Source organism: Staurois parvus, unplaced genomic scaffold (assembly GCF_062004578.1).
Source record: "Staurois parvus isolate SC_StPar_1 unplaced genomic scaffold, SC_StPar_1.0 ptg000299l, whole genome shotgun sequence".
Lineage (NCBI taxonomy): Eukaryota > Metazoa > Chordata > Amphibia > Anura > Ranidae > Staurois > Staurois parvus.
In genome coordinates, this window is record NW_028318095.1 from 16344446 (window position 1) to 16361047 (window position 16602).

The 16602-nt window shown below is 49.6% G+C and overlaps 1 protein-coding gene across 2 annotated transcripts in view; it reads left to right on the forward strand.

The window, feature by feature from the left end:
• Positions 1 to 7572: 7572 nt before the first annotated feature.
• Positions 7573 to 16602, forward strand: part of TBC1D23 (TBC1 domain family member 23) — a 92245-nt gene continuing 83215 nt past the window's right edge. For both annotated transcript variants that reach the window (XM_089682963.1, XM_089682964.1), the window contains exon 1: positions 7573 to 7726. In XM_089682963.1, the coding sequence (XP_089539089.1) occupies positions 7623 to 7726 (104 nt within the window). In that variant the 5' untranslated portion in view covers positions 7573 to 7622. The remainder of the gene's footprint in view (positions 7727 to 16602) is intronic.

Sequence of the window (16602 nt, forward strand, 5' to 3'; positions counted from 1 at the left end):
AGTAGCGCATAGGCGTATACCTTCTTGTTCTTCCTTTTAGGATTTGAAATACACACTGGTACAACCATTGACGTGCCATTGATTTCTCTTTCTCTCACTCTGCAAGAGAATACTGTCGCTTTATTTTCTTCCTCAGTGTCCTTGGGCATTAAGGATTTCTCTTTCTTTGGACGTTCTTCATGTAGTGGTGTAGGATGACGTCCTTTACAAATGCTGCAAGTGGCCTTTTTCTTGCATTCTTTAGTAATATGGCCTTTTCTTAAACATCCAAAACACAGCTGATTATCAAACACAAACTTCTTCTTTTCATCTGGAGACCTTTCCTTCAATTGTTGGCACTTATGTATGGAGTGATTCTCTTCACAGAACATACACTTGAAGGTAGTCTGAAGACTTGTCGGTTCAAACTCTTTACTGATCCCAGTAGTGATGTTTAACTTGCTCTCCTGGGCATCTGGACCTTTAGTAGCTGTGTTGGTTGCAAAGCTAGTTGCTCTTGCACGTCTTATCTCTCTTGCAGGCCTTTCTTCTAAGGGTTTTAAGACATAAGATGCTGTTACTGGATTACACGCTATTCGTGCTTCCTCATTGACAAATTCAGAGAACTCTTTGAAACTTGGGAAGTTTTTGCCTTGATCTAACTGTTTAGTCACATAGCGATTCCATCCAGAAGCCACTTGTTCTGGTAGCTTGGCTAGCATCCTGTGGCTTTCTAGATAGTCGTTCAATACTTCTAGTCCTTGAACATGTGGGATAGCGTTGCTGCATGCTTGCAGGAAGTCGCCATACTCTTGGAGCTTGAAGTGTTCTTTAGGTCCTATTTTGGGCCAGTTTATCAACTTCTCTCTGAAAGCTCTTTGCACTAAGAAGGGATGACCATATCTTGCATTTAATTTTTCCCAAGCTTGCTTGTAGGCTTCTTCATCTTTCCTATAGAAGTTACCTTCAAGAACCTTTTTTGCTTCTCCGCCAGTATACCGCTGGAGGTAGAATAACTTGTCCACTGGACGGGAGCAATTATGTTCTATGATCATTTCAAAACTTGCCTTCCATTCTATAAACTTCAGTACATCTCCGGAGAATATAGTAGGTTCCGGAACAGGAAGTCTAGTGAGAAAGCTTCTCTGAGGTTTCGCTGGGTCAGCAGTTGCAACATTCTCGTGACCACTGCCATGACATGTGAGAGTTGAATTATCTGGTTCTCTTTTTCCACTTTGTTCTGAATCAGGTGAGTCTCTCTTCTTTTCTCTCTGAGCAGGGATGGAAGGACTATGACTTATTTCTTTACTACATGCTGGAGATTTCCTTCCATTTTCCTGGGCGTAAGGAAGAACGTAGGAGTCAGCTTCTCCACTTAGCACTGATTTGGATCTATGACTACCCTGATTCGTATCCTCTTCGTGCACTCTGAGTCTGGCTTCTATAATCTTAACTTCCTTCTGCCTTTCCAGACTTTTCATTTCAGCTGCCATTTTATGGCGCTGTGCCTCCATTTCGGCTTCCATTTTATGGCGCTGAGCCTCCATTTCGGCTTCCATTTTATGGTGCTGAGCTTCCATTTCGGCTTCCATTTTATGGCGCTGAGCCTCCATTTTATGGTGCTGAGCTTCCATTTCGGCTTCCATTTTATGGCGCTGAGCCTCCATTTTATGGTGCTGAGCTTCCATTTCCTGGCGCTGAACCTCAATGGCAGATTCCATCTCAACTTCTGCTCTTTTGGCAGCGAGTTGTTCAGCTAATTCCTTTCTTTTGGCTGACGTACTTGAGAAGTCTGTTATGTGGCTGGCGCTTCTGCTACTGATGGAAGTCAGACTTGAAATTGTGGTTCCTCCTATGGACCTAGCATAGTCTTTCATGAAGAGCTCATTCATTCCCTTTCGGGCCTTGACTTCATCATAATTTGCTGCAGATGATAGTTCTCTCATAAGCTTCACTAAATCCCTAGTGACTGCAGTACATGTATCCATGTTCCTTACAATATCCTGGGAGGGTGTCAAGGACGACCGCAAGTTGACATATGCTGTCATAAGCTCTGACTCAGAATCTTCTACTGACTCTATCATTTCACTCAAATTCTCCTTTATGCTTTCTTGTTTTAGCTTTCTGCGAATGTCTATGGTGTATACGTTCCACCTCTCATACATTCGGGCAAACCTTTTTTCTTTCAGTGCTGCCTCTTGCTCCAAATTTTCTAGCACCTTTTGGGTCGGTTTTCTGTCCCGTGATGAACGTCTTAGTTCACCTGTTTCAGCTATATTTGTTTGGGGTGAGACTACCGTTACATTGCACCTTTCAGATTCAGACAGGTTCTCTTGCTCTTCACCTTCTAGCATATCTATCATTGCATCCGCTAACAGTGGGGTGGCAATGCTAGGCTCAGCCATTTCTGAATGCTATAACAATTAATATGAATAATAAGGACCTGTCACTTTAAATGCAATACTAACAAATGCAAGAATAAATGACTTTCACTTTACATGTAATAGCACCAAAACACAGGCAATAAATGACTTTCACTTTAAATACATCAGAATTATATACTATAACTGTCTCTTTTTATTAAAAGTCTGTATTCTCTTGAGCACAAAAATATCTCTGCGGTGACTTGCGATGCTCTGCGTGAACTCTGCGATGCTCTGCGGTGACTTGCAATGCTCTGCGGTGACTTTGCGACTAGTATCGTGAACTCTCTGGATGCAACACGTGGTCTCTTGATGGATAGCGGTGCGGGCACTCTAGCTCTGGACTCTGGCCCTCCCCCCATGCATCTTTTTCTCTCTCTAGGGGTGCAGGAGGTTTGGCGCTCTTTCTCTGACTGTCTTGCCTTTGCCGTTATGCCACTTTAGGAGTCGGTTGCAGTCTGACTAATGCGCACGTGCTATGGCCTGTACTGTTGTTCCGCTGAGGTGTCTCCGCGTGGCGGTATATGCTGGCGCTCTATTTCTCTAGTGTACTCTTTACTGTGCAAGTTGAGGAGCGCTGTTGCTTGACCTCTGAGGGTAATAGTTCCACTGTGGCAGGCGCAGCACCCTTTGGTGCCTTGTGCACTGTGGCATTAGAAAAATTATGCAATTGCTGTTTCTTTGTTTGATTAGACTGACTTTACTCTGTAATTCCTCCAATGCCGCTCTATGGATGCAGTAGGTTTAAAGAGCACACCGAATACTTTAGTTAAATTCTTTAATAACTTCAATCTTCTTCATATAACACTGCTTACAATGGCTTGTTTCTTTCATATTACAATGGTTTCATACGTATTACATTGGGTTGATTCGATAGATTGATAATTCGTTAGATTCGGTAAATTCGTTCGATTATGATTACTCTACAGTGACTTGATTTGTTAAATTCGTAAATTCGATAAGTTCGGTGGAACTACAAGTAAACACACATACAACAGTTTTTACATACAGATCTACCTGCATTACTAAACAACAGAGGAACACACAAGTGCATTAAATACCTATTTGGCCTTCTCTGCTTCCATAAAGCTTTTCTGATTGGAACCTTGTCTGTTTCCTCCTCTGTCTGGTGAGCATGTGTCTCTAGAAAATCCTAGCAGGGAGTTTTACACAGGCATAAATGTGAAACTGGCTGGGATTGGTTAAGGCTATGTACAGTGTGAGGCTGTCTGTGATTGGCTCAGTTCTTTACTAACTTTTAAAGGCATATTTTCCTTTTCTGCTTCTGCTAACACAATGAATATATAAATGTCATATAACAATCAAAGACATAAATTACAGCAATGATTCTGCTTTGGCTTTAACATATACACATATATACTATACTGAGGTTATTGGCAGGTTTGGTATACACATATATGTGAACCATATTAACAACCTAGGACTGGTCTTAGCTGGCCAGCTACAGGGGGTGATATAAAGAGAGATGTAAAGGGGAGGCAGTGCTGGGGAAGGGGGATGTAAAAGGGGCAGTGTTGTAGGGGGGTGATTTGAAGAGTGGGGCAGTGCTGTGGGGGCAGATATGATGTAAAGGGGGGGCAAGTGCTGTGAGGGGGTGATGAGAAGGGGGGGCAGTGCTGTGTGGGGGTGTGTGATGTAAAGTTGGACAGTGCTTTCGGGGGGTGATGTAAAGGGGGGTAGTGCTGGGGGGTTGATGTGAACTTGGACAGTGCTTTGGGGGAGTGATATAAAGGGGGGCTTTTCGGGGGACTTGATGTGCTGTGGGGGGGGTGATGTAAAGGGGAGCAGTGCTGGGGGTGAGGTTAATGTGAAGCTGGACAGTGCTGTGGAGGGGTGATGTAAAGGGGAGCATTGCTGGGGGAGGTTGATGTGAAGTCGGACAGTGCTGTGGGGGGTGATGTAAAAGGGCGCAGTGCTGGGGGGGTTGATGTGAAGTTGGACAGTGCTGTGGGGGGGGGGGGTGATGTAAAGGGGGGCAGTGCTGGGGGGTTTGATGTGAAGTTGGACAGTTATGCGGGGGGTGATGTAAAGGGGGGCTTTCCAAGGGGGTTGATGTGCAGTTGGACAGTGCTGTGGGGGGGTGATGTAAAGGGGGCAGTGCTGGGGGGGGCATTGATGTGAAGTTGGACAGTACTTTGGGGGGGTGATGTAAAGGAGAGCAGTGCTGGGGGGGAGTTGATGTGAAGTTGGACAGTGCTTTGGGGGGGGTGATGTAAAGGGGGGCAGTGCTGGGGGTAGATGTGATGTGAAGCTGGACAGTGCCGTGGGGGGGTGATGTAAAGGGGGCAGTGCGAGGGGGGGGGTTGATGTGAAGTTGGACAGTGCTTTGGGGGAGTGATGTAAAGGGGAGCAGTGCTGGGGGGGTTGATGTGAAGTTGGACAGTGCTGTGGGGGGGGGGGGGTGATGTAAAGGGAAGCAGTGCTTGGGGGGTTGATGTGAAGTTGGACAGTGCTGTGGGGGCGTGATGTGTAGGGGGGCAGTGCTGGGGGGGGGGCTGATGTGACGTTGGGCAGTGCTGTGGGGGGGGGTGATGTACAGGTGGGCAGTGCTTTGGGGGGGGTTGATGTAAAGTTGGACAGTGCTGGGTGGAGGTGATGTAAAGGGGGACAGTGCTGGGGGGAGATGTGATGTGAAGCTGGACAGTGCCGTGGGGGGTGATGTGAAGGGGAGCAGTGCTGGGGGGGTTAATGTGAAGTTGGGCAGTGCTGTGGGGGGTGATGTGAAGGGGGGCAGTGCTGGAGGGGTTGATGTGAAATTGGACAGTTCTGTGGGGGGTGATGTAAAGGAGAGCAGTGCTGGGGGGGGGTTGATGTGAAGTTGGACAGTGCTTTGGGGGGGTGATGTAAAAGGAAGCTTTCCGGGGGAGTTGATGTGCAGTTGGACAGTGCTGTAGGGGGGGGGGTGATGTAAAGAGGGGCAGTGCTGGGGGGAGATGTGATGTGCAGCTGGACAGTGTCGGGGGGTGATGTAAAGGGGGGCGGTGCTGGGGGGGTTGATGGGAAGTTGGACAGTTATGCGGGGGGTGATGTAAAGGGGGGCTTTCCGAGGGGGTTGATGTGCAGTTGGACAGTGCTGTGGGGGGGTGATGTAAAGGGGGCAGTGCTGGGGGAGGCGTTGATGTGAAGTTGGACAGTACTTTGGGGGGGTGATGTAAAGGAGAGCAGTGCTGGGGGGGAGTTGATGTGAAGTTGGACAGTGCTTTGGGGGGGGTGATGTAAAGGGGGGCAGTGCTGGGGGGAGATGTGATGTGAAGCTGGACAGTGCCGTGGGGGGGTGATGTAAAGGGGGCAGTGCGAGGGGGGGGTTGATGTGAAGTTGGACAGTGCTGTGGGGGGTGATGTAAAGAGGAGCAGTGCTGGGATGGGTTGATGTGAAGTTGGACAGTGCTGTGGGGGGGGGGTGATGTAAAGGGAAGCAGTGCTGGGGGGGTTGATGTGAAGTTGGACAGTGCTGTGGGGGGGTGATGTGTAGGGGGGCAGTCCTGGGGGGGATGATGTGAAGTTGGGCAGTGCTGCGGGGGGTGATGTGAAGGGGGGCAGTGCTGGAGGGGTTGATGTGAAATTGGACAGTTCTGCGGGGGGTGATGTAAAGGAGAGCAGTGCTGGGGGGGGGGGGTTGATGTGAAGTTGGACAGTGCTTTGGGGGGGTGATGTAAAAGGGGACTTTCCGGGGGAGTTGATGTGCAGTTGGACAGTGCTGTGGGGGGGGGGGGGGGTGATGTAAAGAGGGGCAGTGCTGGGGGGAGATGTGATGTGAAGCTGGACAGTGTCGGGGGGTGATGTAAAGGGGGGCAGTGCTGGGGGGGTTGATGGGAAGTTGGACAGTGCTGTGGGGGGGGGGGGTGATGTAAAGGGGGGCAGTGCTGGGGGAGATGTGAAGTGAAGCTGGACAGTGCCGTGGAGGGGTGATGTGAAGGGGGGCAGTGCTGGGGGGGGGTTGATGGGAAGTTAGACAGTGCTGTGGGTGGGTGATGTAAAAGGGGGCAGTGCTGGGGGGGTTGATGTTAAGTTGGGCAGTGCTGTGGGGGGGTGATGTAAAGGGGGGCAATGCTTTGGGGGGGGGGTTTGGTGTAAAGTTGGGCAGTGCTTTGGAGGGGGTTGATGTGAAGTTGGACAGTGCTGTGGGGGGGGGGGGGTCTGGGGACACTGATGTAAGAACAGACTGGTGATATGAAATGGAGGGGCTGTGATGGGAAGGATCTGGGACATCACACTAACATAAGGGACCTCTGTTGGAAGAACATTTTTCTTTTCTTTTTAAATATTTTATTTTCAGATCACCATATCAAATGTACAAAAGCTAATAAAACAGACAGTATACATTACACATTTCTGTCATAACACTCCCCATAAATAACCTTTATTTGTACCCTTCACCCTCCCCTCCCACCCTATTTCCTGAACCTCCCTGCCCCCCCCTTCTCGGCCCTAATTATGCATTTACCTGCTCTTTTAATAATTCCTATTCTGAACTTGATATTCTAGTGACACACGATTAATCTTGTATTCATATTTCTGCTTTATAAAGGTATCTTTGAATTCATACACGTGTGTGCATACACATGCAAAGGTCAATGTTTTTTCTTTTTCTTGTAAGTTATACAGTTATTGCACATATTCTAGGTATAGGTTTTGATTTTTTAAATGTTTCCCAATTCTCCCACCTTATACGGAAACCCTCCATATGATAAAGTTCCTCTATTCTATACGTCTTCTCCACCCAGTCTTTGATTTTCGGCACTTGTTCCCTCCAAAACATTTTTCTGGTGGGACCTCCTAGAGTTTGGATTCAGTGCCCCCGCTATACACGTTGCAGTAAAAGGAGAGTTCTTGGTCATATCACACCATTGTACACATAACTCCCTTCTTTGCTTTACAACATCCACCCCCATAGCAGCCATTTGCAGGTCTTCATCCACACCTCCATGTGTTAGTAATACATCTTTATTCCGTATTTGTCAGAAAACAGAGATGACAAGTCTTTAGCTGCAGATCTTCACTCTTCTCAACACTCCTTGGCTTCGGTCACGTCATGAGATTAGCACACAGATGTCTGGCATACAGGGAATATGGCCGCTCGGTGCAGTAGAGGGCGCTCTAGCGATAGAGAATTCGTACAGCCTACCTAGCACAGCATGTGTCAGGCCGGGCTCTAGTCCTCGCTTTACGTCTGAGTGACGTGGAACGTCAACAGAGAACATGGCTGAGACGGATGAAGCTTCCCCCTTGTCTTCTCCGTCTCCGCCGCTTTCCTCCCCGGGAGCCGGAGAGGAAGAGGAGGAGGAGGCGGCGGTGGACTCCTGGTAAGGCGGGCTGATAGGAAATGGGAGAGATGTCTGTGGGATACTTCACTACAATATACGAGGCCGGAGTGAGGGGCAGGAGAGCCAGATACACTGATGATTGAGAGGGGAGGAGGGGGCAACTAAAGGGGAACCAGTGAGGGGGCTCAACTGAGGAAGAAGTGGAGGCAACTGAGAAAGAATGGGGGCCAGTGAGGGAAAAGAGGGGGCAAGGAAGAAAGGAAAGGGGGACAATAGAGGAAGAACAGGGGGCACAGAGGAAGGAGAGGGGGACAATAGAGGAAGAACAGGGGGCACAGAGGAAGGAGAGGGGGACAATAGAGGAAGAACAGGGGGCACAGAGGAAGGAGAGGGGGACAATAGAGGAAGGAGAGGGGGACAATAGAGGAAGAACAGGGGACAACGGAGGAAGGAGAGAGGGACAATAGAGGAAGGAGAGGGGGACAACGGAGGAAGAACGAGGGGGACAATAGAGGAAGGAGAGGGGGACAGCAGAGGAAGGAGAGGGGGCAACAGAGGAAGGAGAGGGGGACAATGGAGGAAGAACAGGGGGCAACAGAGGAAAGAGAGGGGGAAAATAGAGGAAGAACAGGGGGCACAAAGGAAGGAGAGGGGGACAACGGAGGAAGGAGAGGGGGACAACGGAGGAAGAACGAGGGGGACAACGGAGGAAGGAGAGGGGGCAACAGAGGAAGGAGAGGGGGACAATGGAGGAAGAACAGGGGGCAACAGAGGAAAGAGAGGGGGAAAATAGAGGAAGAACAGGGGGCAACAGAGGAAGGGGAGGGGGACAATGGAGGAAGAACAGGGGACAACAGAGGAAGGAGAGGGTGACAATAGAGGAAGAACAGGGGGCAACAGAGGATGTCGAGGTGGGCGACAAAGGAAGGAGAGGGGGACAATAGAGAAAGAACAGGGGGCATCGGAGGAAGGAGAGGGGGACAATGGAGGAAGAACGGGGCAACAGAGGAAGGAGAGAGGGACAATGGAGGAAGAACAGGAGGCAACAGAGGAAGGAGAGGGGGATAATGGAGGAAGAACAGGGCAACAGAGGAAGAACAGGGGACAATGGAGGAAGGAGAGGGAGACAATAGAGGAAGAACGGGGCAACAGAGGAAGGAGAGGGGGACAATGGAGGAAGAACAGGGGGCAACAGAGGAAGGAGAGGGGGACAATAGAGGAAAAACAGGGGGCAACAGAAAAAAGAGAGGGGGATAATGGAGGAAAGAGAGGGGGGCAATAGAGGATGAACAGGGGGCAACAGGAAGGAGAGGGGGACAACAGAGGAAGAACGGGGCAACAGAGAAAGGAGAGGGGGACAATGGAGGAAGAACAGGGGGCAATGGAGGAAGGAGAGGGGACAATAGAGGAAGAACAGGGAACAATGGAGGAAGGAGAGGGAGACAATAGAGGAAGAACGGGGCAACAGAAGAAGGAGAGGGGGACAATGGAGGAAGAATAGGGAGCAACAGAGGAAAGAGAGGGGGATAATAGAGGAAGAATGGGGAAACGGAGGGAGGAAGAACAGGGGACAACAGAGGATGTAGAGGGGGGCAACAGAGAAAGGAGTGGGGGACAATAGAGAGAACAGGGGGCAACGGAGGAAGGAGAGGGGGACAATAGAGGAAGAACAGGGGGCAACAGGAAGGAGAGGGGGACAATAGAGGAAGAACAGGGGGCAACAGAGGAAGGAGAGGGGGGACAATAGAGGAAGGAGAGGGGGGCAATGGAGGAAGGAGAGGGGAACAATGGAGGAAGAACGAGGGACAATGGAGGAAGTACAGGGGGCAACGGAGAAAGGAGAGGGGGACAATGGAGGAAGGAGCGGGGGACAATAGAGGAAGAACAGGGGACAATGGAGGAAGGAGAGGGAGACAATAGAGGAAGGAGAGGGGGACAATAGAGGAAGAACAGGGTAACAGAGGAAGGAGAGGGGGACAATAGAGAAAGAACAGGGGGCATCGGAGGAAGTTGAGGGGGACAATGGAGGAAGAACGGGGCAACAGAGGAAGGAGAGAGGGACAATGGAGGAAGAACAGGAAGCAACAGAGGAAGGAGAGGGGGACAATGGAGGAAGAACAGGGCAACAGAGGAAGAACAGGGGACAATGGAGGAAGGAGAGGGAGACAATAGAGGAAGAACAGGGGGCAACAGAGGAAGGAGAGGGGGACAATGGAGGAAGAACGGGGCAACAGAGGAAGGAGAGGGGGACAATGGAGGAAAAACAGGGAGCAACAGAGGAAGGAGAGGGGGATAATGAATGAAGGAGAGGGGGACAATAGAGGAAAGAGAGGGGGGCAATAGAGGAAGAACAGGGGGTAACAGAGGAAGGAGAGGGGGACAACAGAGGAAGAACGGTTCAATGGAGGAAGGAGAGGGGGACAATGGAGGAAGAACAGGGGGCAATGGAGGAAGGAGAGGGGACAATAGAGGAAGAACAGGGAACAATGGAGGAAGGAGAGGGGGACAATAGAGGAAGAACGGGGCAACAGAAGGAGAGGGGGATAATAGAGGAAAAATGGGGAAACGGAGGGAGGAAGAACAGGGGACAACAGAGGATGTAGAGGGGGGCAACAGAGGAATGAGTGGGGGACAATAGAGAGAACAGGGGGCAATGGAGGAAGGAGAGGGGGACAATGGAGGAAGAACGGGGCAATGGAGGAAGGAGAGGGGAACAATGGAGGAAGAACGGGGCAACAGAGGAAGAACGGGGGACAATGGAGGAAGTACAGGGGGCAACGGAGAAAGGAGAGGGGGACAATGGAGGAAGAACGGGGCATAGGAGGAAGGAGTGGGGGACAATAGAGGAAGAACAGGGGACAATGGAGGAAGGAGAGGGAGACAATAGAGGAAGGAGAGGGAGACAATAGAGGAAGAACAGGGGGCAACAGAGGAAGGAGAGGGGGACAATGGAGGAAGGAGAGGGGGACAATGGAGGAAGGAGAGGGGGACAATGGAGGAAGGAGATGGGGACAATAGAGGAAGAACGGGGTAACAGAGGAGGGAGAGGGGGACAATGGAGGAAGGAGAGGGGGACAATGGAGAAAGAAGAGGGGGCAACAGAGAAAGGAGAGGGGGACAATGAAGGAAGAACAGGGGGCAACGGAGGAAGGAGAGGAGGACAATAGAGGAAGGAGAGGGGGAGAGTGGAGGGAGAACAGGGGACAATGGAGGAAGAACAGGGGGCAACAGAAGAAGGAGAGGGGGATAATGGAGGAAGGAGAGGGGGACAATAGAGGAAGAACCGGGGACAACAGAGGAATGAGAGGGGGACAATAGAGAAAGAACAGAGGGCAGTAGAGGAAGGAGAGGGGGACAATGGAGGAAGAACGGGGCAACGGAGGAAGGAGAGGGGGACAATAGAGGAAGAACAGGGGGCAACAGAGGAAGGAGAGGGGGACAATGGAGGAAGAAGAGGGGGACAATAGAGGAAGGAGAGGGGGACAATGGAGGAAGAACGGGGCAACGGAGGAAGGAGAGGGGGACAATGGAGGAAGAACGGGGCACCAGAGGAAGGAGAGGGGGACAATGGAGGAAAAACAGGGAGCAACAGAGGAAGGAGAGGGGGATAATGAATGAAGGAGAGGGAGACAATAGAGGAAAGAGAGGGGGGCAATAGAGGAAGAACAGGGGGCAACAGAGGAAGGAGAGGGGGACAACAGAGGAAGAACGGTTCAATGGAGGAAGGAGAGGGGGACAATGGAGGAAGAACAGGGGGCAATGGAGGAAGGAGAGGGGGACAATAGAGGAAGAACAGGGAACAATGGAGGAAGGAGAGGGAGACAATAGAGGAAGAACGGGGCAACAGAAGAAGGAGAGGGGGATAATAGAGGAAAAATGGGGAAACGGAGGGAGGAAGAACGGGACAACAGAGGATGTAGAAGGGGGCAACAGAGGAAGGAGTGGGGGACAAAAGAGAGAACAGGGGGCAACGGAGGAAGGAGAGGGGGACAATAGAGGAAGAACAGGGGGCAACAGGAAGGAGAGGGGGACAATGGAGGAAGAACGGGACAATAGAGGAAGAACAGGGGGCAACAGAGGAAGGAGAGGGGGACAATGGAGGAAGGAGAGGGGAACAATGGAGGAAGAACGGGGCAACAGAGGAAGAACGGGGGACAATGGAGGAAGTACAGGGGGCAACGGAGAAAGGAGAGGGGGACAATGGAGGAAGAACGGGGCATAGGAGGAAGGAGAGGGAGACAATAGAGGAAGGAGAGGGGGCAACAGAGGAAGGAGAGGGGGCAACGGAGGAAGGAGAGGGGGCAACGGAGGAAGGAGAGGGGGACAATAGAGGAAGAACGGGGTAACAGAGGAGGGAGAGGGGGACAATGAAGGAAGGAGAGGGGGACAATGGAGAAAGAAGAGGGGGCAACAGAAAGGAGAGGGGGACAATGGAGGAAGGAGAGGGGGACAAGGAAGGAAGAACAGGGGGCAACGGAGGAAGGAGAGGAGGACAATAGAGGAAGGAGAGGGGGAGAGTGGAGGGAGAACAGGGGACAATGGAGGAAGAACAGGGGGCAACAGAAGAAGGAGAGGGGGATAATGGAGGAAGAACCGGGGACAACAGAGGAATGAGAGGGGGACAATAGAGAAAGAACAGAGGGCAGCAGAGGAAGGAGAGGGGGACAATGGAGGAAGAACGGGGCAACGGAGGAAGGAGAGGGGGACAATAGAGGAAGAACAGGGGGCAACAGAGGAAGGAGAGGGGGACAATGGAGGAAGGAGGGGGGACAATAGAGGAAGGAGAGGGGGACAATGGAGGAAGAACGAGGCAGCAGAGGAAGGAGAGGGGGACAATGGAGGAAGAACTGGGCAACAGAGGAAGGAGAGGGGGACAATGGAGGAAGAACAGGGGGCAACAGAGGAAGGAGAGGGGGACAATGGAGGAAGAACGGGGCAACGGAGGAAGGAGAGGGGGACAATGAAGGAAGAACAGGAGACAACGGAGGAAGGAGAGGGGGACAATGGAGGAAGAACGGGGCGTAGGAGGAAGGAGAGGGGGACAGTGGAGGAAGAACAGGGGGCAACGGAGGAAGGAGAGGGGGACAATGGAGGAATAATGGGGGCCAGTGAGGGAGGAGACGAGACAATGGAGGAAGGATAGAGAGGCAGGGAAGAAGGAGATTGGGCCAGAGAGGAGGAACAGGGGCCAGTCACACCTTGCGTTTCATGAATGCATGTTTTTACGCTACAAGCATAGGGCAACCCATCCATTTTAATGGGCTACCCTACATGTGACAAAAACACCAAAATAACTCCAGTATCTTTCTGGGAGTTGAGCCTTGCACTTTTTTTTTTTTTGAGGCGAAGAAAAATGTGTCTGCTTGCCACGTTTGCCGTGCCACTTACAATGCACTTTAGCATGCGTTCACAAATCTCACAGGTTCATAGGTGTGACTAGGACCTGGGGAGGAACAGGGGGGCAGTGAGGTAGGAGAGGGGGGCCACTGAAGAGGGAGAGGGGATCTCTGAATAAGGAGGGGGGACCTCTGAGGAGGGAAAGGGTGGCCACTGAAGAGGGAGAGGGGACCTCTGAGGAAGGAAAGGAGGACCACTGAAGAGGGAGAGGGGTCTCTGAGGAAGGAGAGGGGGGCCACTGAAGAGTGAGAGAGGATCTCTGAGGGGGGCCACTGAAGAGTGAGAGAGGACCTCTGAGGAAGGAGAGGGGAGCCACTGAAGAGGGAGAGGGGGCCTCTGAGGAAGAAGAGGTAGAGCCACTGAAGAGGGAGGACCTCTGAGGAAGGAGAGGGGGGGCCACTGAAGAGAGAGAACAAGCACTTGTGATAGTTATCATTCATGTCATGTCTTAAATGTAATTTTTGAGAAACTGTTAAAAATATGGGTTTAGTTCCACTGTAAAGGAGAGGTGGGAGCTGATGTGCCATGATACCGAAGGAGAGAGGGAATCGGTGGGTTACATCAAGGAATATACAGGGGCAGTCAGTTACAAGGCCAATGAAGAGATGGGAGAAGTTGGTGACAGAGGAAGAAACAGTTGCAGGTGGTCACTCCTATGGAGAGATGGGAGGAAATTGTGATGCTGAGAAGATGGAGATAACTAAGAGTCCTTACAAGCCAGCTGTTTTCCAGACAATAGACACTGACTAGTGGGGGTCATTGTTATCTAATGATGGTATGGAAGAAATACAAGGAAATGCCAATTGAAGTATTTGTGTGGGGGTCTAGTAATTTATTTTGGGGAAGTATTGCCTTTCTGTAATGCTAAGGAAGCCAGCTATGAGTTCATACAAAATATCTGTTTATTGAAAGGACAATGATTTCAGTATAGATAACATCCAGCTGCATGCTGTGTACTACATGTCACATCATGGTCTCTCCATTGGCTGCCAGCCTATGCTGTAATGTAATACTGCTGAAGGGAAGGATTATATCATATGGTAAACAGCCGAGACAGAGATACTAGTCTGTAGTGAGTAGGGACTGAACTCATGTAAGGTTCATAAGTCCGTGTGAGGCAGAGAGTGATTCTAGAAGGGATGTTTGAGGGAAGAGAGAGGCTAGTGTAAGAGTTTAAGGCAGAAAAGAAATAATAAAATATACCGTATATATATATATATATATATATACACACACACACGCACACACGCACGCACGCAGTATCTCCCAGAAGTGAGTACACCCCTCACATTTTTGTAAATATTTTATTCTATCATTTCATGTGACAACACTGAAGAAATGACACTTTGCTACAATGTAGAGTAGTGAGTGTACAGCTTGTATAACATGTAAATTTGCTGTCCCCTCAAAATAACTCAACACACAGCCATTGATGTCTAAACCACTGGCAACAAAAGTGAGTACACCCCTAAGTGAAAATGTCCAAATTGGGCCCAAAGTGTCAATATTTTGTGTGGCCACCATTATTTTCCAGCACTGCCTTAACCCTCTTGGGCATGGGGTTCACCAGAGCTTCACAGGTTGTCACTGGAGTCCTCTTCCACTTCTCCATCACGACATCACGGAGCTGGTGGATGTTAGAGAGCTTACACTCCTCCACCTTACGTTTGAGGATGCCCCACAGATGCTCAATAGGGTTTAGGGCTAGAGACATAAAATACAAATACAGAAGCGAGCGCTTTTCAATCTTGTATGCAAGCAGCTAGCATAAGGAAACGTCTAGAACCCTTGAACATATACAATATAAAAATGCAGCGCTTGAATAAAATTAAAGTGCAAACGTGCAAAAGTGCAAACTGATGCACTATTATGGGAAAATAGTGGTGTCTTAATAAAGACAAAAATTATGACATGACAGTAGTAAACACAATATATCACATAAATATAAACAACATAAGTCCATTCATTAAAATACAGGTGCGTAAATGATTCATATAGGGAGATGCCAATCAATCCCATTCAGCTTCCATCACTTAATAAGGTGCTTGTGACTTCCGTGATAAGCAATATAGGGTGTGCTTGCATTTACCAGACATAAGATATTATTACGCATGTAGTATATGGGCACTGGTGGTCATTTGGAACCCGGTAGGGATGTAGTATATGTTTGCATGTATATGCAAATGTGTGCTAACTAAACCCGCTTTTAACGCATACTGCTAGACAGGTAAATTTGGTTTGTTTGCAGGCTGGCTGGTAAGTTAGAGCTGGGAATTTTTCTGTTTTGTTGTTTGACATGCGTCGCCCGTCCATGTGCTCCTTGCTGTGAAGGCCAGTTATAGACTGGGGCAGTGACCTGTTTTTGTACTGTTCTGAGTGGAACCTGTTCTGTTAAACCGCTGTATGGTATTGACCATCGTGCTGCAGCTCAGTTTCAGGGTCTTGGCAAACTTCTTATAGTCTAGGCCATCTTTATGTAGAGCAACAATTCTTTTTTTCAGATCCTCAGAGAGTTCTTTGCCATGAGGTGCCATGTTGAACTTCCAGTGACCAGTATGAGAAAATGAGAGCGATAACACCAAATTTAACACACCTGCTCCCCATTCACACCTGAGACCTTGTAACACTAACAAGTCACATGACAGCGGGGAGGGAAAATGGCTAATTGGGCCCAATTTGTACATTGTCACTTAGGGGTGTACTCACTTTTGTTTCCAGCGGTTTAGACATTAATGGCTGTGTGCTGAGTTATTTTGAGGGGACAGCAAATTTACATGTTATGCAAGCTGTACACTCACTACTTTACATTGTAGCAAAGTGTCAATTCTTCAGTGTTGTCACATGAAAAGATAGAATAAAATATCTACAAAATTGTGAGGGGTGTACTTCTGGGAGATACTGTGTGTGCGTGTGTGTATATATATATATATATATATATATATATATATATATATATATATATATCAGGGGTTAGAACGGCAGGTGGGAGTGTATGTAATTCATAGGACAGTGAAGGTGGTGAGCAATGATGCCAATGTGAAGTATTGAGTGAAGAGGTAGATATTAGTGTAGGGTATTGCCATGTCAAGGTAGAGAACTAAATGGAACAATGCCAGTGTGGTACAGTGAAGATGATAAAGAATGGGTCCAGTGGGCTGCTGTAGAGGAGGGATAGAGAGCAACGCTAGTGCAATGCAGTGAGAATGATGGATAGTAATGCAACTGTGTAGCAGTTAAGATAATAAAGAGAGAAGCTGCTGTGGTGCAGTGATGATGATGGGTGGAGAGGCTGCTGTAGTGCCGCAACAGCGATGGGTAGAGAGGCCGCTGTGGTGCTGCAAAGGTGATGAGTAAAGAGGCTGCTTTGGTGCCGTGAAGGTGATGGGGAGAGAGTCCACACTGGTGCTGCGAAGGTGATGGGGAGAGAGGCCGCTGTGGTGCAGCCAAGGTGATGGGGAGAGAGGCCGCTGTGGTGCAGCCAAGGTGATGGGGAGAGAGGCTGCTGTGGTGCAGCCAAG